The following is a 24692-nucleotide window of genomic DNA, read 5'->3' as shown; positions in this document are numbered from 1 at the left end:
AGCGCGGCGGCGGCGGAGGGAGCGGACGCCATGGCGGGGCCGCTGCTGCAGGCCTGGGGGCTGGGGGCGGCCCTGAGGAGCCGCGCAGCTCTCCGACCGCTGGGGCTGCTGGCCCCGCCGTGCCGGGAGGCGGCGGGGACGGGGTCGGGAGAGGCGGCGCTGGAGGAGAATCCCTTCTACGGGAAGTACCGGCACAAGATCCAGGAGCTGCGGAGGTGCGGGGAATGGCGGGGGCCGGGCGCTGAGGGGAGGAGGGAGGCCGGGCCCTGAGGGAAACGGCGGGGACCGGGCGCTGAGGGGAGGAGGGAGGGAGGCCGGGCCCTGAGGGAAACGACGGGGACCGGGCGCTAAAGGGGAAAAGAGCGGGGCAGCGGCGGGGCGGGAGTGCAGGTGTGCGCTGCTTTTTGGGGAAAACGAGGTGCTGCGTTGTTTGTTTGTTTGTGTTGGTTTTTTTTTTTTTTTTTTTTTTTTTTTTTTTTGGGGCGGCGGGAGGTCGTTTTTAGCTTTGTGCCCTCATGAGAAAATAAGTCAGTTTAGGCCAAACGCAGCTTTGAAATTGACTAGTGGTGCCAGCGAGTCACAGAGAGTCCTCTCCCAACACGTTCAGCTCGATAAAAGTTTTGCTAACGAGAAGTTAAAAGTTTAAGTTAAGAACGTGAATCAGAACCACAGTAAACATTTTAAAAGGCCAAATGACATTAATCGCCCAGTACTGTTAATCATCCTTTTTCCTGTTCAGATCCAGCCCAGATGTGTTTGAATCCCGTATGGAAAAAAGAAATGATGTGAAAAAGCAGCCCGTGGGATACTCCAAGCAAGGAGAATTTATCAAATGTATGGAGGAAAAGGCAAGGCCAGTTTTCGTTGTAATTATTAACATACACTAATGCTATAATGTCATTTATATAGGATCAGCGTAATGCTACAAACATACAGTGTTCCTATTAGTGAGGAGGCCCAGAATTTCACTCTCTGGTGGCTAAAAATATTATTCTGTATTCCAGTGTATTGTTTTGCTGTATTTTAGGCTGTAAATTTGGCACTTGAGGCCTTATTTAAGTGTTTAATTAGTTCTAGGTTAGTTTGGCCAGATGGAGTGACACGATCTTGCATTTATCATTTTGTAGTGAATGAAAGCAAACTGTTAAGTAATATTGGATTCAAAATGCATAATGGTTTGCTTTAATCCTTCCTGATCTTGGAATCCATATGTCACATAAAGTTACTCATATTCTTATTCTCCTGATCAATATTTTATTTTAATAAAATGCACTGCTGCAATCTCTAAGTATCTTAAATTTGACTCGGGACATCTTGTCAGCAGGCGTGTTATGTATGGCAGGGAAGGGAAATAAATGGTATTAAAGCATCAGCTATAAAAACCTAAAGAAGAATGTTTTCTTCCAGGCAGAAGGCTTGGGCACAAAGACATCAAAGGGAGGTTTCACAAAAGATAAGGTAAGGGAAACGAACCTAAGTGTTAGGAGAGGACATGCTGGCAAATCAAGAGTGTAGATTAACTTGTGTAGCTACCATCGATGCTTCAGCCAAGAACTTCCTGAGATAAAACTAATGTTCCTTATGCTGCGCTTCAGTATAAGGTACTTATTTACTATTGGGATCACTTTCAAGTCTTAAAACTCCTGGCAGTCTGTTTTGGTTTTTTGTTTTTTTTTTTTTTTATTATCCGGTCCTTTCTCTTGACCTCCTGGAAGTTCCTCTTAGTTAGGGGATCTGTACTGAATGCTGGCAGTAATAAATTGAAAGGGTTAAGCTGCCTTTACATCATGTAAATACACTTCCAACGATCAGCCAGCAGAGGGACAAGAGAATGGTTTTATTCTTTCGCATTCTTGTATTTTAGCAAACTTCTGTGCAAATCTGCCAACAGAGCCTGTGTCTGAGATGGCTGAAGGGGACAGGCTACAGCTCCTCTTGCAGCTTCAGTCGAGATCTGCAGAACTGGAGCAAAATCTATTGTGTGTCCTGACGGAATCTCTTCTATTCTGCCTCTGTGTGAATCCACTTCTCAGAGTGTTACCACTTATGTTTTACTAGTTTCTTTGGCAATTCAGAGGACTAAGTCACATTGTAAATTGAATTAAGTTCCTCCAGCTTGATTTTATTCTCTGTAATTGCATCCCTTCATTCTGGATTCTCACTTGAATCAGAGAACTGTCATCATGCCAGATTCCTTATCCTCTCTTGCAGACGCTTGATTCGATTCTTAATGTTGAGATGGTGAAAGAAAAATCAGCGGAGGAGATAAAACAGGTGATGGCTTTAAATGCAATAAAGTTTGCTCCACATCTGTGCTTAATAGTAATCTACGTGTGAGGATGGAAATTTTACTTAGAGTGAAAAATAAAACATTGCTATGGATGTATATTTATAAAAAGCATGTTCACATGCATATCAATAGTTGTACCTAAATCCACCTAGGATGTACCTGCCTGATCATCTGGACTTGATGGCTCAAAAACTGTCTCTATTGTAATTCTTATTGTTGCCATTTAACTTGTAGCAGTTGAATTGGCATCAGCAAGCTCCTGTCAGGTTTGAAGCCGCATAAAGGGAAACCCTAGCAGTAGCTCTTGTGGAATATGCTACATGTGTTTTGCAGGAAGAAAAAAAAAAAAAAAGCTTTTGCCACCTTGTACCTTTGTTTGCATTATCTGTCATTCAGGAGCCTGTGTACTCACAATAAAGTTGGTTAGAGTAAGAAGGCGGTGGGTGGGTCTGTTTGTTTGTTTGTTTGTTTGAAGAACAGTGTGAGTCAAGTTATTCTCCCTAATATCTGCTTGGCTTTGCACTGTATTCCCTTTTACCTAGTTACAAGTCACATATGTTGCACATTTCTGACATAGCTCGAGTTAGATCTGTTTGGGTTTCTTTTTTTTTTCCTCATCAGACTGTATGCCAAGAAACTTCATGTAGGCATGATCATTTAAGGGGACAGCACATATGAAGGAGCCTTCTGGCATGACTTAGAGAGCAGAAACCTAGCTGCTTTCCTGCTAGCTCGAGAACATTACAGAAGTGGTTATGTGCGCTGCAGAGGATGGTGTGCAGCCAGTTATAGCAGGGAGTGGATTTGATAACTTGTGAGTTTCCTTTGAGTTCCTATATTTCTGTTGTATTGATTTAACATTTTACTGGCAATCTCATTAGTTGTGTAGAGCTGGGGAAGGGCAAGTGGAAAAGTCCTGTACTCTGGGCTTATACCTGTGCTTGTCCATTTAATAAGGACTTTGAGCTTTTACGTAGGTATTGCCATCCTGCTGCGATGAAGAAAAAGATTGTGAACACAAAGGAAAATTATGCAGTGTCTTCTATTCTGTTGAAAATGTCTTGTATGTTAGTAAAAAAACAAAACAAAACAAACCCCAAAACTCATAAACCCTCTAGAAATCATTAGTGTGATTGTTGGGAAAAATGTAAGAAGCACTCCTGATGGCTTGTGAATCTTGAGCTGCCTCTGAGCCTACTGCTTATTGCTGTTGTCTGGTTGAAGTCTGTCATTTGGTACAAGTACTCCGCAACCTTAGGAGAAGTGTATTGCATTAGTCGCAAAGTCAGTCAGGCTTGACTGAAAAATGAGTCCTCAAAGTGCTTACAAACATTAGTTGACAAATGGAATTATTTTTAAAGCATTTAGTATTACCGCTAGATGCTTGATTTTAACTGTATCTCATCTCCTTTGTTTCCTACAGATTTGGAATCAGTATTTTTCTGCAAAAGATACAGTTTATGCTGTTATTCCTGTAAGTAGTTTCCCTTTAGTTAGGCGCTTGAAAGGCCAGTGTGCAAAGCTGTCCTTCCTAATGTGATCCCGTTGCTTTTAAAAGCAATCATTGAAGGAAAATGAGGTTTCAAGAACAAACTTTCTTTCCAGATTGAGTGATCTTATTGCCCCAAATAAAGGCTTTTGTTTCCAAAAATGCGTATCCTTTTTTTTCTCACTTACGTCAGTCTCAATAAGGGCAGTACCCTTTTCTGCACACCTGGCTTGAATTTCCTGGCATTTTTTATTATGAATATCCAATACCCTTCGCAGGGCCCTAGTATCTATTAAGGTAGCATTTGTATTTTCACATAATTTTTTTTGCAGAGTTGCTCGTTCCTTTCCCCTCTTCCCTGCAGTGTGGACTGCTAACTCAAGTTTAATATAGCAGTATTAGAGCATTTGGCTAATAACTTGCACGTGGCTAATCACTTATGAATTACTTTCGTACATTTAAAATTATTTGGCAGCACTGTCTTTCATTGAGATTGCATGGTGCTTCCTGTGATAAGATCAAATTTGTTATTCCTGATAGTTTTACCATATGTTAATTGTTGTTAATCTGCGTTAGGCTGAATGAATTTTTTTCGCTTTTGGAGTTTCTTTTTTTTTATTATTTGCTTCAGAGTTTCTACGTGATCGTGATCTCTTAAATCTGTCTTTTCACATCTGGGCACGAACTGTGTGTTCTTGGAGTTCTTGAAACCTCATTTAGATCTGGGATCTGATTTGCAATTGTACTTGGCCCTTTGAGCTGCAACCGAAGTTGATGGGAGGCTTCATTCTGAATGTATGAAGTGCTGTATGCTCTGAAAATAGCAACGTGGGATTTGAAGTCAAGCAGCTTCGTGTTTGAGTTTTCCCAACATGTGGATGTTGTGAAAATAGTTGGAATTGCGCATTTGCTGTAGCAGAGGGCCAAAGCCAGGGGACTCCAGTTAAAATGGTGAAGGTCTTTCATTAGTGGGGCTGGCACTGTTCTTTGGTGCACTGTTTTAGAAGAGCTTTGGAAGCTTTCAAGGCTTTAATGCAAACCAGATCGTAGGCACATTAGGAAGTAGTTCGTGGTGTCATCGGGGAAAAAAAACCTGCATCTTTTGCCAGAAGCTTTTTGTTGGCTGGAAGAAAGGTCTAACATAATTCTCCAGTGCTCAAAAGCACACATAGAGGAATTTCGTGTTGATGAATGGCATATGTTTTCTTTCATGAACACCTCAGACTAGGTATTAATACATGGTGCCGGGAAGAGAAGAGCAGGCAAAAGATTTGGGGGAACGCAGAGGACACATGAACGAGATTGCCAGGTTTCATCAGGGATGACCAAATAAGTTTGTGGTTTCAATATAAACCTAAGCAATAAGTGTGTTATTTGAGTAAATATCTAGGCTGCACTTTAATACTGAAGAACAGATGACTGTGATGTAAAATCTACAATTCGAGGCCAGGGATGTGTCATCTTGCTCAAGTGTTGACACCACATGATGTAGTGGAGCTATTACTGAAAAAGGATGTAATGTAAGCCTAAAGCATGGGCCCCCCACCTCCAAGGACTAAAACTTTGCATCCAAGGAGTTTGCTGCTGCATCTTAGAGATGGCATTGTTAAAACAGGGTATCAATGACATTTAGGTAACTAAGAACTAAATACAGTTTTCCATGGACTCATTGTTAACCATTCCTGCAGTGAGACCCTCTGTGGATAGAAATTGTACCCTGTAAAGGTTAACGAGATGATTCTGAATAACTATGCATCCACGTTTGTGTTATGAAAATTGAATTTCTCTTTCTCTTTCCCCAAAGGCAGAAAAGTTTGATTTAATATGGAAGAGAGCCCAGAAATGTCCATCGGTACGTATGGCAGAGACTTGCAATGCATGGATGTAGAGCTGTAATGCGTTTCTCCTCTCTAAAGCCTAATTCATAAACTTTTGACCCTCCTGTATTTGGACTTATTGTATCAGCTTGATTACTAAAATGCAGGTGTTCAAATACTTGTGTTAGTATTCAGATAAAAGCAGTGACTATTCATATGTATTAAACACGTTGACCTAGGTATCAGGTATCTAGATATGAGATGTAGGGTTTAGTAACGAGAGCACAGAATCTCCCAGGGAATGGATTTAGCTACATGCTTCCAGTTTCTATTAATTGATGTCTTGTGGTTAAATCTGTTCCGTGCAGTGTTGTGAAGAGCCAGGCCTTGTAGGCCAGCCTCATTTGTGTTCCTGCATGTCTTTCCTTATTGTTTAAAGCATCCTTGCTTTAACCTGGATGAACTGCTTTTAGCTATAGCTACTTGTCACCACTGTGTTATGTTGCATGTACATGGAGAGAGTGAATTCTCTTGTCTTACGGTTGGTGTGAGTTGCTCCTCCTTCTTTTTATGTTTGTTTACTGGCAGTGAAGATAGACAGGAGTACCTGAAAGGGGAAAAGGCAAGAAATCAGTATGTTGGGTTCTGCCCACAGAATGAGCCGAACCTTGTCATCATTAGCCTGCTTTTCCTCATCATAAATGTACGTAGCCATGCTTTCTTCACCACACAGCTGATCTGTGATAGGTAAATATTGGTAAGCGAATATAAGCTCTTTGCATGGAAGCCAAACTGGGCAGGCAGTGTGCTGTGTAAATAATGCATCTCTGTCTCTAGGGGAATGTGAGTTGTCAAAAAAGACTATGGCATGCCAATGAGTAGCGTAAGTTCTGTTGCAGAGCATTGCAATTCAACAGCTGTGACAGGGGAAGGAATAGGGGGAATTGGGTGTAGTCAAACACTTTATTGCAGATACAGAGTAAATCCTCTGTGGGTTGTGTCTTAGGTCTGTGCCAGCACGGCAAAGCATAAAATACTGGCAATGCTTAATATGGTTATTTCAAAGATGAGTGGATTCCCAAGATTTGGGTTCATTGTTTCTCACGTGGGTTGGTGGGTATCTTCTGAGCTTCAATTAGAAGATTCCTGTGTGAATAAGCAGGTTGTTGCTTTGAAGACGTTAGACTGCAAAAGAGCATAATGGCTAACAAGCTAAAGGATATCTTTCTGCAGTTTTGTACCACATACTGCTTGATTAGTATTGTCTTCTATTGAAAGTAATGTGTTTTTACAGTAATTTGTGCGCTGAAGCATGGACTTTGTGCAAATTTCACTGTGCTGAGGCAGAAATGAAATGCTTCACTCCTTTATGAAAACAAAGTAGCTAAACTTCACTGTGTTGAGAGGAGTGCTTTTGTGGATCTGAATGGGAGACTTTACTGGATTGATGGATTGGCCCTGTATATTTCACTTGGCAAGAGCAAGATCAAATATATCTGGCTTCCTGAGCTACTCAGAGCTTAGAAAGATATTTTTAACTTTAAGTGCATTTCTTTCAAGTGCATTGGCATTTAGTCAGGTATCCTGCTTGTTCCTCTGCTCCCATCTTGTCCTTTCCCTTGGTGTGGGAAAAAGAGCAAGTCCCTAGCCTATGGAGCCGAATAGACTGTAAATCTCCAGAGAGAAAATACTTGCTGCCTGTTGTGGAACAGTTGGTGAAATTGCAGGATTAAAAACTCTAAATGCTCCTTATCTTATATTTGACCATTTCTGCTGTTAATTTTCTACAAGTGAACAAAAAGGTCAGAGTCTGAATGTTCTCCACTGTCCTTTCCTTTCCTTAGACTATCTCATAATACTGATAAAAATATGTGCCAACATGTTTGCTAATAAAATAATACTGATAAGGTAATGCTGGTTTGTTGTCTGTTTTGAAGTCTGGTTCCTGCTGTCCTCTCACTCCTGGTGGGACAAAGAAACCCCTTTTTCTCTTGTGGTCCTCTCGCTAAAGCATTTATGCTGGAGGCCACCAATATGACATGGGCATCATTTTGTTCTATGAAAAGAAGTTTTGTTTTTTTTTTTATTGTCTCTGCAGTTTCTATATGCTTTGCCAAGAAAAGAAGGCTATGAGTTCTTTGTGGGGCAGTGGTCAGGAACAGAATTGCACTTCACTTCCCTCATAAACATTCAGGTGAGTGGTTGAAATAAAAAGTCCAAAAATGGCTTAGCATCCAGAAATATATAGTACCAGCATATTACAATATATGATATTTTGTAAGTAGTTTAATGAACAGGTTGTCTAGCTTAACTTGAAAATAATTATCGGGGAAAAACTGCCATTAATTATGGGTACTTAGTAAATTTGTGGATATCAAGCGTCTCTAATCTAAAGGACAATGAGGCAGAAGTCAAATAGCCTGAAAATAGAAGCAAGAGCCAAACTTTTTAGAACTGTTTGTGCAAGCTACTTAAAATACCAGTAGATTCTATGAGATGAAATGTCTTTCTGGAAATTGTGGGTTCTTTTAAATGCAAAATGGTCTTTAGTCAAGAAAAAACTCAACCTAACTCTGCAAATCCCTTATTTTCTGTAAATACCAGGAATAATGAACTTCTAATTAGAACTGGCCCTTAAGCCCTGAAAAATAACTGCCTCCATAGCAGTTAATACTCAAAAGTTTTGTAATCAAGCCTCCAGATCTGCAATAGAGCTGAAGTTCTTTATGGGATACTTATGGGATATTTATCTCCTTCAGACTCAAGGTGAAACTGCTCCCAGCCAGTTGGTCTTGTACCATTATCCTGAGCTGCAGGAGGAAAAAGGGATAGTACTAATGACAGCAGAAATGGACTCAAAGTTCTTGGTAAGAGAAATCTGTTTATTGGCTTTCTTCATTTTATGCTGCAACTCCTCCTATAGTTTTGTATTAAAACCAAATTAAAGGTCTTTAAAAGACCCTTTTCCAAAGACTGGTCTTACTAGATTTCTTTAACCTAATCTACTTAATACTAGGGAAAACTAGAAGGAAATCATCAGTCTTTGGCTGTCTGGTGATTTCAGCTCATTCATTCTTTTTTTTTTATTTTATTTTATTTTCCTCCTTACTCTATTTTTGTAAAACAATAGAAATGCTTCTGTTTTTTCTTATTAATGGAAGCAAATTTAAATGAAAGCTGTTGCTACCTGCCAACAAGTTAAAACAGTGAAGCTTAATACTACTCGTCAAATCAGGAGACCTCCAGAGCTTTGTGTTAGGTTTCTGCATGCCTTTGCTCTTTTCCGTCTGTGTGGGCGTGCTGTTATTTGCATATCTGTAATAGCACGGTGCTAGGACTAACAGCACGAGGGATTATACTGGTGGAAAAAGATAACCAAAGCATCCCACCTCTAGCTGACCTATTTTACACCAGTTCTGAAACTGTGCACAGAGGAGTCATTGGTAATGCATGTGCCCTGTTGTATCTCAGAGAAAACAATCAATTTTTGCAAATAGGTCAGCCGGAAGAAGGGAAAAATGGTGCATCTCCAGTGCCTTAGGGTGGCCAGGGATCATGAAAGACATCTTTGACCTCTGAGGTGTGCTCTCATGGGCACGAGTTAGAACACAGGAAGTTCCGTTCAAATACATGGAAAAACTTCTTTATGGTGAGGGTGACCGAGCACTGGAACAGGCTGCCCAGGGGGGTTGTGGAGTCCCCTTCTCTGGAGATTTTCAAGACCCGCCTGGATGCAGTCCTGAGTAATGTGCTCTGGGCAATCCTGCTTTAGCAGGGGAGTTGGACTAGATGATCTCTAGAGCTCCCTTCCAACTCTGAAAATTCCGTGATTCCGTGATTCCGTCCGTGTATGCTCAGCAGGAGAGCAGTTTGTAGGCACAGCGCTGAAGTGTATAAGTAGGTCAGGAACAAGAGGGAGGTGGTTTGTTAAGAGATTTGCAAAACTAAGGTGACTTGGAATAGTCATTTGATGAGTAGGACCACAGCCTTGCAGCTGCTTGAAGAGTCTTTTTCAAGGAGATAATCAAATACAACAAAACCCGATGGTGACAAATGCTTTGTTCTAACTTGCAGGTGGTCCATGAAGCACAGTGCTTGGCGAATCAGGTGCAGCTTTTCTATGCGACAGATCGTTCCGAGACCTACGAATTAGTGGAGACCTTCAACCACAGATCTAGTGAATTTAAATATATGTCAGTTATAGCAGAGCTTGAGCAAAGCGGACTTGGACGAGAACTGAGACCTGCTCCAGTTTCTGACAAGTCGTAGAGCCTGACAAGTCGTAGAGGGTGAAGAGAGCCAACGGCAGGCAGGGGCTTTCCTACATGGAGTGGTCCTGTCTCTTGTTTTAGGAATTTGGTTTGGCTACAGAAAGGATCTGGGGACATCCTGGGAGTGTGATAGTCAAACCTGTCTGGCACTGATGCAAGATGAGGACTTAGGCCATTTGAACGACAATAACTAATTGCCAAAACGGAGCCCCGTACTTCAGTGTAACTTCGTCAGTATGAGCCATTTTCCGGTCCTGTAACTCACTGCTGCATGTTGTATTTTTGAAATCTGAAATAAAGTGACAGAAGGGGAGCTATGTAATGGACTATACTGACATCAGGAGAGGGGTAACAATGCTTCTTCTTGGTAAATGCATTTTAAATGCTGTCCGCCATTATAATTGCATGCTCCAGCGCTTTTTCATCAGTGTGGAATTTATACAGGTTTGTCCATCAAGAAAAGAGAACAGGACCAATGGGCTAAAACAGACTCCTCTTTGTTACTTTGTCTGTGAGGTTCCTTACACAGATGTATGCTGTGGCCTGTGTTTTTCTCAGGATTAAAAAATAGAGTGACTAGATTTGTTCTGGGAAGTTTGTGCTTCTTAACTGATATATTAATTTTATCCTGTTGCTGTGTTTCTGCCTTAGAAATGTTTTTCTTGAGGAGTAGGGTATTACAAACATGGGTTTATTTTTGTATGTTTTTGAATAGTGCAGAGGAATTATTGCATGCTTTATAGAATTAATTTTTTCTCAGACTGGCATCTAGTCGCCAACTCTACAAATGGTATTTGAAGGGACAGAAAATAGCTCTTGTTTCCATTTCAGGAAAGGCACTATCCATAATAAAAGCAAGATGGAATGGCACAGTAAAAGAGCTAGAGCCACCAGCTGGCTTCTCGATTGCTAAGTGACAACCGATGAAGAAATGCATTGGTGTGAATATGCACAGCAGCTTTAACATGGCAGTGTTGGTAAGAATGTGGCTTTTAAGGACTACAGCTGGTTTGGTTTTTTAAACCTGCCTTCAACAGAAGAACTCCGAAGCATCCATGCTTGCAGCTTCTCCCGTTTTTATTCCCGGCAGAGGCAGTGTGTCTGCGGATGAGGGCATGCTGCAGCAGTGCTGTGATGTGCAGCCTGCACGAGGATTATCAGCGTAACACCGCTGCACAGGTAGGCACGTAAACAGAAGACAGGCAGGAACTTTGCAGGAGCAATGCTGAAATATTTCCCATATCCACATCAAATCCCTGGCACTAACTTGCCCTTAGCACTAATTATCTGTTATGACCAGGCCGTATCAGCCTGCTGAAGCTGGTAAGCGTTCCCTCCTTTGCCAAAGAAATGGAGCCAAGAAGGGTATGCAGCTTGTCTCTCTGTTAGAGGAAGACCCATTTTTGGGGCAGGACTGGTAACAGATTTTCTGTGCTACCCTTAACTGTGACCTGATACAGAGCTTCGATTAGTTATAAAGGGCTTTTACACCATCGGTTTGCCAGTGTAATTGTAGGAGCTTGTTGCTGTCATACTCGCTGTCACTCCATACTTTATCAGCCCACCCTTTGGACGTGAACAGTGTCCAGCTAAGCACTGAAGGTAGATAGTAAGTTTTTATTGTTGGGGTCTATTTTAGCAGCGACTCATGTACATCGGGTGTGAACTCTTGTCCATGAAGGGAATTACAAGATGTTTTTAGAAGAGGCGCACTTTCTCCTGGGGCTTTGCTGCAAGAAGATGGTCTTACTCCCTGGTAATGTCGTCTCTTTGTTTCTGATTGCGTTGGGTCTGTGAGTGTGTGCATACCAGGGGAATGATCAGAGGAGATGTGCAGAGGGCTGTTATGATCTGAACAGCAAATCACCTTTATATTAAAGAGCCTTTCCACTTCTATTTTATAGCATTCGTGCTCCATTTATCATTTTCCCTTAGCTGAAATAAGGGCAGTTTTGATTCATTATTCACTTCCAGCTTTGAAGAAGTCAAAGTTGCTGTATTCATTTTTAATATAGCTATAATACAACATTTCTAGAAGAGTCATGGGCAACGGGAGTGAAATTCAAGGCTTCCAAATCTACACCTGAGCTTCTTTCTGAGCTTAAAACCCAAAAGTCTCTAGTAAAGGCTGTAGCAGTCACTACCTGTAATTTTGAGTGGTGGTTTTTTTCAACCTCTCATGTGATTAATCCCAACTGAAGAACTTCTCCAAGGATTTAAGACAGACAGAAATGTCAAAATAAAAAAAAAAAAAAAGGGAAACATTTCTTGCACTGCATGCATTGGAAAGGTTTTTAAATAAGACCCAAACTGCACAGGCAAAGTTGATCATACTGCATGCAGCCGTTTTGCAAGAGACTCCATTTTCTGGCCCTGGCAGAGGTGGGATGGACTGGTGGAGGAAACAAGGGCTTTTTTTCTGCCTTGAAGTGCACGCCATGACATGTCCACTCTTGCGTCAGCGTGAGACCACTTGGCACAGAAACGACTGACTTGGTGTGAGTGTTGCGTCTCCCCGAGGGGCAGAGGAGCAAAGATCTGGCTAGGCTCGTATGTGCCCGTGTGTGCAATGGCAGGGAGATAGTGGAGCGCTTACAAAGCTGAGAGCTGCACACCATCCTGGGAGGGTATTCCCAGATCTGCTGCTGGGGATGGGGTTTTGCTGCAGCCCCGGAAAATGTTACTGCTGTGTCTTCTCCAGCAAGCCACTCCGATGGACTGTGCCACTGAAACGCTGCTGTGAGCAGGGAAGCTTCAGACAGCTATTTCCTACTGTATTCCTGTATGATCTGTGTACAGGTTATAGTCTGTATTCCTACAGATTATAACCATAAAATCATAAGAATGGTTTAGGTCGGAAGGGACCTTAAAGATCATCTAATTCCAACCCCCCCCGCCATAGGGACACCTCCCACTAGACCAAGTTGCTCAAAATCCCATCCAACCTGTCCATGAACACTTCCAGGGATGGAGCCTCCACAACTGTTCCAGTGCCTCACCACCCTCAAAGTGAAAAATTTCTTCCTAATATCTAATCTAAATCTACCCTCTTCCAGTTTGAAACCATTACCCCTTGTCCTATCACTACATGCCCTTGTAAAAAGTCCCTCTCCAGCTTTCTTGTAGGTACCCTTCAGATAGTGGAAAGTTGAACAGGCTGAACAACCCCAACTGTCTCAGCCTGTCTTCACAGGAGAGGTGCTCCAGCCCTCTGATCATCTTTGTGGCCCTCCTCTGTACCTGCTCCAACAAGGTCCGTGTCCTTCTTATGTTGGGGGCTCCAGAGCTGGACACAGTATTCCAGGTGGGGTCTCACCAGAGCAGAGTAGAGGGGCAGAATCACCTCCCTCGACCTGCTGGCCACGCTTCTTCTGATGCAGCTCAGGATGCGGTTGGCCGCCTGGGCTGTAAGCACACATTGCTGGCTCGTGTGGAACTTCTCATCAACCAACCCCCCAAGTCCTTCTCCTCAGGGCTGCTCTCAATCTATTCTCTGCCCAGCCTGTATTTGTGCCTGGGATTGCCCCAACCCATGTGCAGGACCTTGCACTTGGCCTTGTTGAACTTCAAGTTTGCACAGGCCCACCTCTCCAGCCTGTCCAGGTCCCTCTGGATGGCATCCCTTCCCTCCAGCGTGTCGACCGCTCCACGCAGCTTGGTTTTGTTGACTAACTTGCTGAGGGTGCACTCAATCCCGTCTTAACAGCAGATGGCCCTGTGGTCTGACCCGTTGCACCATCAGAGCATCTCGGTCACAGACGACAGAGCTGGTTCAGTGTTGGGTGGCCCAGTTGTAGGGCTGCAAGTTTGACAGGGTATGAATAAGCTCCCTAATTCGTAAATGGAAAAGTGGAAGCTCTTAGTCCTTTTGGAAGTGTATGTGCTAATGTGTGTCCTTCTGCTATGGTTAGGACTTGAGCAGCACAGTGAGATCTGTGCTGGCGGCTGCTGTGGTGGCGATGAGACTGAAACTGGGATAAAGACCTGTAATAAAAAGGTCCTGGAGAAACTCTAGGCTTGATCCTCCATCCCATTAAAGGCTTGCTGTAACTCAGCTGAAGAACTGGCCCCACAAACCGTCCTTGCTGCAGAAACCGACCAGCGGTCTTTCCTGGCTGTGTGGTTTCTCTGGTGCCCGGGATGCGCTTGTGCGCGCACCATCCTGCTGGCTGCCCGCCGTGGCCTCGGCGTGTCTGCAGGACATGGGATGCCCACAGGATCCGCGTTGAGCCTAGGAGCCGGTGAAAAGAACGCTGTTGGGCTTGGTGTGGGGGAGAGGAGGTGACTGCGAGACTTAATGTGCTGTACAGCCGCTAGAGGGGAGGTTTGTCTCCTTATTCTGAGCTACCGGCGCGCCCATGGCTTGCATGAGCCTGTCTGCTCAGTGATGTAAGCTCGGGGTGAGTTTTTTTCTAAAAAAAAAAAGGAAATACCCAGGTCAATAACGTGGTGGGCTGCTCTCAGTTAGACCAACTGTTCCCCTGGCCTGGTGTCCTGGATCCTAAATGAGCTGCCTTGGGGAGGGCAAACATCCCACACTCATTTTCCAGGTCGCTTCGCTGATTTCCACCCGCATGTGGACCAGGGTCTTCACAGGGCAACCAGGTGCTGCAGGAGCCACCTCCTTCCCTCCATGCTGCCTCCGTCTGGGGGAGGGCCCAGGGCCAGGGATGTGGCAGCAGTTCCTCCTAGGAGCTGTGGAGCAAGTTTTGCAGCCAAAGGCTCGTTTTAGCAGCGTCTCAAAACCCGGTTTGCCCACCCATCCCTGTTGCCCCCGGGGAGATGTACCCCTGCGTCAGCAGGAATCCCAGAGCCCGGCCTGCTCCCGGGGGAGACACCCTGCCTTGTGAGAGGTGGCTTTCGCAGCAATCAAGGAAGTGCAGATTGAAGGATGATGTTCTTACCCTTCGCTTAAAATGCTGACTCCGGTGCTTTTTCATCTGCGCCTGCTTTTTTCTTTTTTTTTTTTTTTCTCCCCTGTGCTTTAGCAGACAGCAAGATTCCCGTCCCCTCTGATCCGCAGCTGAGGAAGTTCCCATTCCCTATCTCTTGAGCTTGCGCAGGACTCGGTGGAGCGGGGAGGAGGAGGAACTGGCTGTTCCTGACGCTGCATAGCCGAGGCAAACTTTTCTGGGCGCTTCCTTTGCCTCTCTGGGAATTACCGGAGCAAACCCACTGCTCCCTTTGCTGTGTCTCGTGGTCTGCACAGGCACACGGAGCCTTCAAACCCTGCCTGGGCACAAGCATCTCCCCTGCCAGTGGGGTGCCGCGCTGGGGGGCTCACCTCACCTCACCATCATCCCCCCACCCCGGTGCAGCTGTGTCCTGCTGAGCCGTGCGAGGCCACATCGCTGTTGGGCCTCTTCCCGTGACCACCCGTGAGGTCCGATGGAGCCATCCAGCGCTCCGGGCTCGCTTCCTTCCTTGCTTCCTTCCCCCTGGATAAATTCAGCCATGCACCTGCCCGTGGGAGCGGGGCCAACCCCTCTCTTCCTTCCTCCGGGGCAGACAAATGCCCTCTTCACAATAACACATCCCTCCTGCCCCAAACCTGCCCCTTGGACCTTTTCCTCTCTCCCAAGTGACTCCTGCCCTCCCTCCCCACAGCTGGGACCCCGGGTGGCTCCGGGACGGTGGGCTCTCTGTTCTGTGTGGTTTCCAAAACCCAAAGCCTTGTGCAAGGGGGAAACTCCCTGAGCAGGAGATGCTGCTGGCTCCTGTGAACTTGTGGGGCTGCAGCTGATGCAACTTCAGCCCTCGTGCTCTTTTCCTGGCCCCTCTCCTTTGGCTCCAGACCGCTGAGGGTGGGAGGGACCCCAGTCTTGCCTCTAAGTATTTTGGCTCCATCTTGCCTGGATGTAAATCCTGGCCGTGTGTTCCCTCTGGGATCTTTGCCGTACGGCCAAACCCCCCTCAGTTTTGGATTTGTGCCCATTTTTTGCTGGGGCTTCGGCTGAAAATTTCCTCCTGGCTTGCCATTAGCTGTCGGGAGTTACATGTGCTCTGCAGACCTCAGCCTCCCGCTTGCGAGGTCCGAGGCCGTTTTGCAGTTTCCTGCATCGCTCGGGGAGGAGCGTGGATGCTGGTGCCCACTGGGTCCCCGGGGTGGAGGACAACAGTGTTGCTCAGCCCTTGCCGGGACTCGGGGCAGCTGTGACGCATGAGTAGGGAGCATCCCGTGTTGGGGACGCTCCCCAGGTGCCAAAAGAAGACTTTGCAGAGCTGCTGCTGGCTGAACTTGCTGGAGCCAGACATGGGGCCGGTTCCCCAGTGGCCAGGAGGAGCCTGCTGGGCTCCAGATCCTGGTTTTAGGGGTGTGACTTCAACCTGAGACCATCTGCAATGACTGTGAGAGGTTCACTCAGGAGCAGGGCCAGGCTGACGTGGAAAAGGCTCTGCCTCCATCAGCCATCCCTCAGGTCCTGGGGAGGGTGTACACGCGGAGCTGAGCTTCCGGGGTTATGGCTGTTGTACTGAGTTAGCTGATGACGGTGGTGGGAAGCAGATGGACCGATGAATTTGTCAGCTCATGCTTCCCTCCCGCCCCAGGAGCTGAGTGCGTGGGGCGCTTCGCCTCCAGGTTTTACCTTTTCTGCAGAAACACGCTGCAGGTGTGAGATGCCTCAGCCATCTCGTGTTGCCATGGGTGCCAAGCATGGGTGAATCCCGCGTGTCCTCGGTGCGTCCTTCTCCCATCACCTGGACCATGACCTGCCCATCAGCCGCATCCCAAACAGGCACAGGCAGGAAAGCTGCTGGGCTGTGCAAGCCCCAATTCCCTCTGGCTCCGGCCGAAAGTGATCCGCTGGCAGCTGCTGTCCTGATGCTACGGACACTTCCATGTCTTCTCTGCTCCTAATAAGATGCTGCTGCAGGTGACAAATAGTTTCTATTGCACCTGCACAAAACCAGCACTGTGCTGGGCCCTGCCCCAGCCCAGGGAGAGGGAGGAGGGCAGAGCAGATGCCTTGTAGGGTCTGGGCTGAGCTCCATCGTGGCTGTCTGCTCTGGGAGGCTGCTGGAAAATTGAGGGTGTTTGCCATCCCCAGGCAGGTAACTTCATTTTTAAAGAGTGTCTTTGAACGTTGTGCCTCAAGGGCAGACCCTGGCATCACCTGAGAAGCCCCGTTATGGGGGAAGGACTCCAGATGCTGTGGAGATGCGTCCTACCGGGTGCACGGTCTGCATGGGGGCGGAAGGTAAATGTGCGGCCGCAGGGGAAGCCAGGCGGGGTTTAGGGAGGCAAACCTGAGCCCTCCTGCTTGGTGCAGACCTTCCTGCAGCCAGATCCTCCCGTCGTCTCGGGCTGCGGGTTTTGTGGTTTCCTTTCTCACACTCCTGCTGCTCCTGACCCCCCACCTCGCCCCATCACCGGCAAAGGCTGGGCTGAACGCAAGTTCAGCACACATTTAAGCACAGCCTAGAAATGTTTTCCCTCGCCAGGACTGTCCCAGTGCCAAACAATTTGCAGACGCTTCCAGCAACGCGAGCATCTCTTCTCACCGCGGCCGAGCTGGGATGCTCCCCTGGGACAGACACGCGACCGTCAGCGCCAGGGCCGCGCTGCCGCCTCCCTCCCACCCCGCTGCAACACCCGTGAGCATCACGCGTGGGATGCTCCGCGGGTTTTAAATCCCCACCCGGGGACTCTGACCCCGAAGCAGAGTGGCAGCCCGCGCCGAGCCATCCCACGCCGGCTGGGCGCTCCTCTCGGCGCTGAGCGTGCTGGCGCAGGCTCGCTTTCGCCGAGCGGTATTTAAATACCGCAACGTGCTTCAGAGCTCACCCCGCCACTGAGACCGACAGAAAGTAAGTCTGCTCTGTGCAGTGAAAAGTTTTTCTGCCTTTTTTTTTTTTTTTTTTTTTTTTTAATCTTTCCCTTCTCTCTGGCTTTTCTGCTTTGGACGGCGTCCAGCTTGGCCTGGCACTGAAACCTCCGGCGGAATTTTGTGTGCGTGTAAAAGGAGGGGGGGAAGGACGAAGGGAGAGGGACTGTGCAAAAGATGAGGGGGGAGTGGGAAATACTGCAGGGTTTTCATCTCTTTCCCCCCCAGTGCGTTGCTGTCCTGTGAAAGCCCGGAGCCAGCCAGTGGCGCGGGAACGTGCCCCAAAAAGGACCTCAGCATCACAGAATGGTGCATGGGTGGGGGTGCCCACCCGTGAGCGGGGCTGCCCACCGTGGGGGCTGGCGGGGGCCGGCAGGACAGCTTCCAGCGGGTTTTCCCGGGACAGCTGGAGCTGCCGGCGGGGTCAGGACGTGACATCACTAGCTGGAGAAAAACCCTTGGCCCCGGGTTTCTGTAAGGAAACCCCAGCGAGTGCTGGAGTGCGGCAGCTCTCCCTGGCGCTGCGATCCCCAAACCCCCGACAGTCCCGACAGGGAGCCTGGCTTGGATTCTTTTTCTTCTTAATTTTTTTTTTTTTTTTTCCCTAGTAAGAGCAGAAAGTGCAGCGGAGGGATTTGGGGCTGGAAGTCGGGAGTGCCGGGGGATGAGGTGAGTGCTGGGGGTGGAAAAAGCCGGTGCTGCACCCCCAGGGATGCTCCTGGGGTGCTTTTAAGCACGGGTTGGGAAAGACCTGGTTGGGGTTAGCCTGGTGAGGAGTGATCCTTCACCCAGCCGGGGGACGGACGCCTGCAGAAGGCTCTTCCCCTTCCTCCATGCTGTCTCGTCTCAGCTGCCAGTGTGTAAATACAGAGGGAGCCTGATTCGGGGATGCAGGAGGGTCCGGGAGCCGCCACCGGCAGGGCAGGGGATCAGTGCAGATGGCCGGGGGTGCGCAGGGGAAGGGGGGGGACACGCAGGGGAAAGGGGGTACGGGCAGCCCTGCCGGCAGCTCGTGGTGTGGGCAGACACCCGTTTCCCGGGTGGGACAGTCCCGGCAGTGGTTTTGCTGCTGTCAGAGGGAAGGCGGAAAGCTGTGGGCGGGGGGAACTGGGTGAGAGCAGGCGGCGGCGATGGGTTTTCAGCAGCTGGCTTCTCTCCTCTCCTCTTCTCCCCTGGGCTCGCAGGCCTGGAGCTCCCAGTGTTTGGGATTACGGCTCTGACGGTGGAATAATCACCCTTGGGACTGAACCAGAGCAGTCGGGCACCGCGGAGGCTGTTGGACACCTCTTTGCAGGGCTCCCAGGAAGTCACTGGTGGCAGCGGCGAGATCCCAGCCCCCAGGAATGAGGTACCCCCAAAGACCCCTTAGCCCCACAAGGGCATCACCCCCAAAATGAACTGGATATGCTGCCTCTAGCCTGGAGAGATGGGGCTTTGCTTTTCTGCTTGGAGGCACCTTGGGTGACTCGGGATAAAACTTTTTTGGAGCCTTTGGGCCGGGCTGTGGTCCTCAGGGAGGTGCTGCTTTGCTGGTGGCGTGGCAGGGAGGCAGGACAAGGCGCGGGATGGAGCCAGGGGACAGCGGGGACATCCAAGGGGAAGGCCAAGGTGTGCGTGGTCCTGTTCCTGGAAGCCATGCTGGGCCCACTTTGCACATGCTGGGGATTTCCGAGCATCAGGCGGGCTGGGGGGAAGCACCAGGGCAGCTTACCGCTGGCAGCTGCCCCCAGCCGGGGCATGGGGGGCTGAGTCCTGCTGCTGCTCCGGAGGTGGCTGCTCCGGAGATGGGTGCTCGGGGGCTGTCTCGTGGGTCCACCTCTCGTGGGTCTCCGAAGCACTGGGGGGGGGGAAAGTTGCACAAGGAGGGTTTGGCAGCAGGGAGACGCCACTGAGGGCTCAGAGCTTCTCCACAGCTCCCCCAGCCCGCGTGCTGGGCCTTGATCCCCCTCCCGGCATCTTGTCTTGGCTCATTTCCTGGAATTTTCCATCGTTTGGGTTATATTTGGGATCAGCAGCCAATAACCCCGTTTCTCACGGACAGCCCAGCTGGGGCTTGGCTCCAGCAGGAAGCACAGAGGGAGTGGGGCCAGCGCCCCGAGACCGTTCTCCCCAGCATCATCCTTCTGCAAACCCCCTTCCTGGGGTGATTAAAACCAGATATGGCTATTGCAAAGGCTGGAAAAGAGGGGATACATTCCCCTCTCTGGGAGCCCCATCCGCCCACAGCCCCCAGCAGTGCAAAGGATGCTCCGAAGAGGCAGCTTTGGCCAGTGGGATGCTCCTGATGTACCTTCAAGTCCACCAAGAAGAAGCCCTGATCGCAAAGATGCTCCGGGAGAGATCAAACTTTGCAACAGGACTTCTCTAGGGCTTGAGGGGAAGCTCAGAGACGGGCTGTTCAGTCAGCAGCCAGACAGTAATGCTTCCTCGAGCAGCAAAAAGCCAGCCGAGCCCCGGGGCCAGCTGGTTTCTGGTCAGACTGTCCATCTGGAGGCTGGCTGGCTGTTTCGGGGCTCTGGCAGATGGTGGCTGAGCTGATGCCTGCGCTGCTCCTTCACCGGGGATGGGGCAGGACCGGACTTCTACGCTGCCTGCGGTGAGGAGAAGGGAATCCCCTAAAGCGTGGATGCAGAAGTAGACATCTGTGTGGCCAAAGGCAAGATGCCCTGGGGGAGCCCGAGGGGGATGCACAGAGCTGGTAGTGTTTAACCTCCGCGTTGCTCTCCGGTGCCCGGAGCCGCATAGATCTGCGCTCTCCCTCTGCCACCTCTTCCCAAAGCAGGAGTCTCCCTGCGAATTGCATGTGGCGTTGGACCTTTTGCTGTGCTCCCCGGCTGCTGCACCGCCGGTGAGGGTTGGAGCGTGCTGCTAAAGCGGCCGCCTGTGGTTTCCAGTCAGATGCTTGTGCGAGCGTGTAATCGTCTCGGGACGGATCCAGAGAGGATGCTGCTGGGGACCAGAGGTGCTGGTGTCGGAGCCTTCCCCTTTCCTTCCCCTCCATAACCTTCAATGCTTCCCGGGGGCACCTGCAAAGCACTTTCCCCCCCTGAAGCCTTTCCTTTTGCAGCCCTTAGTATAAAGGCAGCCCAGGGAGGGAGAGGAGCTTTGAAAGTGGGGAAACTGAGGCAGGGAGCACAGGGCTGTCCCCAGTGCCCATCACCCTGGAGGCTGGTGGTGCGTCTGACTGATCCTTCCTGCTGGGTTTCTGACTAAAGCTTATTTGGGGTCAAAACTGGAGGTTTTCGTTTGGTGACCTTGCCTTGTGCTGGCAGAACTGGGGGGGAGGAAGCTCCCCTCCCGCCACTCTGCCTGTTTTCCCCTTTTGTTTTGCCAGTTTCTAAACAGACCTTTCAGAGTTGTTTTAAATTTACAACAAAGCCTTCGCCTCGACGTGTTCCTCTGCGGTTTTCAAATGATAAAAAAAAAAAAAAAAAAGAAAAGCTTAAGTAAAAACCCAAACCAACTCTCAAATCTGAAATTAGCAGTGCAGTTTGACCCTGAACTTACACCCCTCCCCCATCCATTTAATTTCCTTTCGTCTCTGGACCTGCCAGCAATCTAGGAAATCAGTTTTTCACGTGTCTCTGCCTGCTACATCCCCGGCAGCGGCCCTGCCTTGCCCTTGCAGAGCTTAACCCTGCGCTCATTTGGCTCTTGCTGAACCCAACTGAGTTTCGCTTCTGCTGCTGCTGCCGGTAAAAACAGGGGCAGGACCGAAGCCAGCAGCCTTCGCCGCCGCGGATGGGGTTTTTTGGCCATTCAGCTGGGTTTGAAGCCAGCTCTCCACAAAGCCAAGTCTATTTTGGGCGTGCGGATGGGGGTGAGCACCGAGCATGCAGTGGCGTGGATGTCCCATGGGAAGCGGCCGCCTCTTTCCATTCGGCAGCTTCGCTCATCCTCCTCTGACGGTCCTCAGCGGGGACACGGGGTGACAGCAGGGAAAGGCTCTGGATCCGCAGCCCCCTGCTTCACTCCCTGTCTGCTCCTGGGAGCAGGATGAGGTTTGATTTGGGGGTTTGCAGATGCTTCAGAAAGGGATGTGTGAGCCCCCAGGGTGCCGGCACCACCCCACGATGGGAACTGCGGTGCGGTGAAGTGGGGTTGCAGCCTTTGCCAAGGCTCCTCTTGGGAAAGCTTTGATTTTGCACATGGGAACTGAAGGCAGAGAGACCTGCAAGTTGCCACCGCGGCACCGGTCCAGGCCCTGCCAGCACGGGCCAGCAGCAGAATGTGTACAGTCATGTTGTAGGAAACTGCTGTCTAAGCTTGTTGAATGGCAACTCGCCCTTCGGATTTCCCAAAACGGGCAGTGCGAGCAGCGATTTGGACTTGGATGGGTCTCCTATCCCACCCCAAGCCCCAGTGGACCACAGCCTGATTTCCAGGAACGTGACAGCCCTGAACCTTGCACTGCAGCTAAACCTTGGAAGATCTCCCATTTTCCATCTCTTTCTGTGGACCTGTCCCAAATCCTCGGCCGGTGATAAAAGAGCACCCAGCCGAGTTGGATGCATAAAGGTGGACGCTGGGAAAATCTGATCTTAACATTTGCTGCTGATGCCCTTTTCCACCAGTTAGACTTGGGATGTGTCTGGGTCCATCCCCAAAGGATTTTGCCTTTCTTACCAGAAAGCTTGGGCAGGTGCTGGGTCCCTGCCCAAGGGGAAACTGAGGCATCAGTGACTTTGCAGAGAGTGTTTGCTCCATGCTGGTACGTCCCACATCAGCACCCCAACTGCAAGGGCCATAGCTGGTATTTAAAGCCCCGGTCCAGCCCTCCGTGCAGCTCCCTCCCTCCACTGCTCACATTTTTCCCTGCACATCCATCTCTCTGGGCAGTGAAAGCTTTGGAGCGAGGTGGAGAACAAATCTGGGTTTTGGCCCGGCGCCTCTCCCTGCTTCTTTGGGTCATAAATCCCAGGATGTGTTTTTGGCTTTGTGTTAAATTTCACTTCTGGAGAACATTTTTCTCCAGTAAAGATTCACAAGGCCTTTTAATGACTTGGTAATTTGGTAGTGATGCTGGCGAGGATCCCGAAAGCAAAACCGCTCGAGTTACTCTAGCGTGTGCTGCTGCCCGGGGAGCAGAGAGGCTGCGGTGCCATGTCAGCATCCCGTGGGCTCGGCGGATGGGTCTGCTCCGAGCATTTCGGCAGCAACAGGTTTTGCTCCCACCTTGCCAGGAATCTCTAACAGATACACGGTAGGAAAACAGCTGGCAGATGTTTAGCAGGTTTATTGCTCTTTTTTTTTTTTTAATTGATGTTTTATTAGGATGGTATTGAAGCGCGAAGCACGTTCCCACCTGCCTGATGAGTGAGAGCAGCTTGCAGGGTAACAGAGAGATCCAGTTGTGGATGATGCAGAGATGCAGTTGTGGGATGAATTACTGGGCAGTAGGATGGCTTCGGGAGATGACATGCAGGGTTTATTTCCCAGTGAGTGGCTCAGTATTTGCAAAGGACTTCCAGTGTGAGGCACAGGAACATGGGAACAGGATTTTCCCCTCACAACCACGTGCTGGCTGTGGTGTAGAAATCGCCGCAGGGCAGATCCTGCCAGTGTTTGGGGTGGTCACTAGGTCCTGCTGCCTCCTAGTGATGCCCCTGTGGGTGGGCTTTGAGGGAGGAGAGCACAGGGTTTCTCTTGCAAGATGTTTAACTGGTTTCTGCTGGGCAAAATAGGATCTGCTTGTGGCTCAGGACTAAGTTTAGAAAGCAGAGTTTATATAGCAAGGTTTTGGCTAGAAGCTATCTTTTTAATGATAAACGCGCACCCAAGATTTGCTTGGGCACCATTCCCTCCTCCTCGTGACTTTGGGTAAGTCACTTCCCCTTTCCATGAATCTTTTTCTTCTTTTTTTTTTTTTTTTTTTTAACTCTTTCTTCATCTCCTGCCATCAGGGGGAGGCTGTTGGAGGCCCTTCTCTTCCCTAAGACTTATCAAAGCATTTGGCACAAGGGGACCTTGATCTTGTGTTACGACCACTGATGATGAGCGCAGGTTACTAAATGTACAGGTGTATTTCAGCCTGTCCGGTGCAGCCTGGGGCAGATGGAATTCCCACAGGAGCTTCAGGGAGGAAAAGACAAAAAAAGGGAAATACCGCAGTCCTTGTCTGTGCCGCTAACCGCAGGCAGGAAGGGGTGAGCTCAGCGCTTTGCAGAGCGATGACTTCCAGACCAGGTCACCCCGAGCATCAACTCGCCCCCGAGCCAGCTCCCGTGTGCATTGTGTGCGCGCCTGGAGGGATGGCCGCATCCTGGCACCTCACATTGCTGTGCTGTGCTGCCGTTTCCCTTCTTCGCACACGGGTTTTGTTCTTTCGAACAAACGCACGGGGCAGAACAACAAAAATAATCCCCTTCCCCCCCCCTTTTCCCATTGAACTCGGTGCCGGGGCTGTGTGAACCCGCAGCCAGCTGCGGTCGCAGCGCGGTCCCCAGGGCATGGCTTGCCAGCCGCCACGGCAAGATCAGGTGTTATTTGTACGGAGAGATCCCTGGGAAAGAGAAGCTTCCCCTTTGCTGGAAGAGGAGAGGGCCACCAGGTTGGGGCTGCCTGGGCTGATGAGCTCCACTGATATCATGGCTCTCACTTTATGGCAGCAGTTACTGATAAAACCCCCGGAGGTAAGAGGCTGGCTGGAGCCTGACGAGCTCCCGGGATGCTCGGGAAGGAGGAAGGGCTCTGTCTGCCGTGGAGCTCTGCACAGGGCGTGTGTGGCAGCGCTCACCCTCTCCGGTGCCGGGAGCTGCTGTGTGAGGTGGCAGCCTCAGGTCACCCTGCTGGCTGGGGTGGGGGGGGCGGGAGCTCACCCCAAATCTCCATCCCCATGTGCTGCCGGAGCAGCGGGGCCAGCCAGCATCCTCGTTTGTCCCTGCAAGCATGCTCACACATGGAGCTGCCTTCATAGGTGACCAAAATTTCTCTTTCTCCTCCCAGAAACCTTCACCCCTGAAGACTCCCAGCCTCGGGTTTCACGTCACGTCGAGCCTC

General features: G+C 49.3%; 1 protein-coding gene and 2 long non-coding RNA genes across 6 annotated transcripts; all 3 read left to right on the top strand.

The window, feature by feature from the left end:
- Nucleotides 1–17: 17 nt before the first annotated feature.
- Nucleotides 18–10448, top strand: ATPAF1 (ATP synthase mitochondrial F1 complex assembly factor 1). 4 transcript variants are annotated; one of them, XM_082484529.1, is made up of 9 exons: nt 18–215; nt 740–848; nt 1408–1458; nt 2212–2274; nt 3714–3764; nt 5584–5631; nt 7695–7790; nt 8356–8463; nt 9671–10448. In XM_082484529.1, the coding sequence occupies exons 1-9, from the start codon at nt 31–33 to the stop codon at nt 9863–9865; spliced, it is 906 nt and encodes a 301-aa protein (XP_082340655.1). In that variant the 5' UTR covers nt 18–30; the 3' UTR covers nt 9866–10448. The 4 variants fall into 4 exon arrangements, with proteins under 4 accessions (XP_082340655.1, XP_082340656.1, XP_082340657.1 ...); XM_082484532.1 differs by having other exon boundaries at nt 84–215; nt 740–853; XM_082484530.1 differs by lacking the exon at nt 3714–3764.
- A 105-nt stretch (nt 10449–10553) lies between these two features.
- LOC309672171 lies at nt 10554–11763 on the top strand. Its single transcript, XR_014269215.1, has 2 exons — nt 10554–11046; nt 11507–11763. It is a non-coding gene; the product is annotated as an uncharacterized lncRNA (long non-coding RNA).
- A 6557-nt stretch (nt 11764–18320) lies between these two features.
- Nucleotides 18321–24690, top strand: LOC309672124. The gene is made up of 3 exons (XR_014269214.1): nt 18321–18362; nt 18878–19041; nt 24639–24690. It is a non-coding gene; the product is annotated as an uncharacterized lncRNA (long non-coding RNA).
- Nucleotides 24691–24692: the final 2 nt, after the last annotated feature.

The sequence above is a fragment of the Vanellus vanellus genome, assembly GCF_965231255.1.
Source record: "Vanellus vanellus genome assembly, chromosome: 5".
In the NCBI taxonomy this organism is placed as follows: Eukaryota; Metazoa; Chordata; class Aves; order Charadriiformes; family Charadriidae; genus Vanellus; species Vanellus vanellus.
The sequence above is the reverse complement of the archived record's forward strand: the minus strand, read 5'-3'. Positions and strand labels throughout refer to the sequence as shown.

What these genes read in the sequence shown, in the direction of transcription:
- ATPAF1 (XM_082484529.1), top strand. Translation starts at nt 31, where the DNA reads ATGGCGGGGCCGCTGCTGCAGGCCTGGGGGCTGGGGGCGGCCCTGAGG. An exon ending in GAGGTTTCACAAAAGATAAG is followed by an intron (nt 1,459 to 2,211) that starts GTAAGGGAAACG and finishes CCTCTCTTGCAG; the next exon opens with ACGCTTGATTCGATTCTTAA. An exon ending in CTTCCCTCATAAACATTCAG is followed by an intron (nt 7,791 to 8,355) that starts GTGAGTGGTTGA and finishes TATCTCCTTCAG; the next exon opens with ACTCAAGGTGAAACTGCTCC.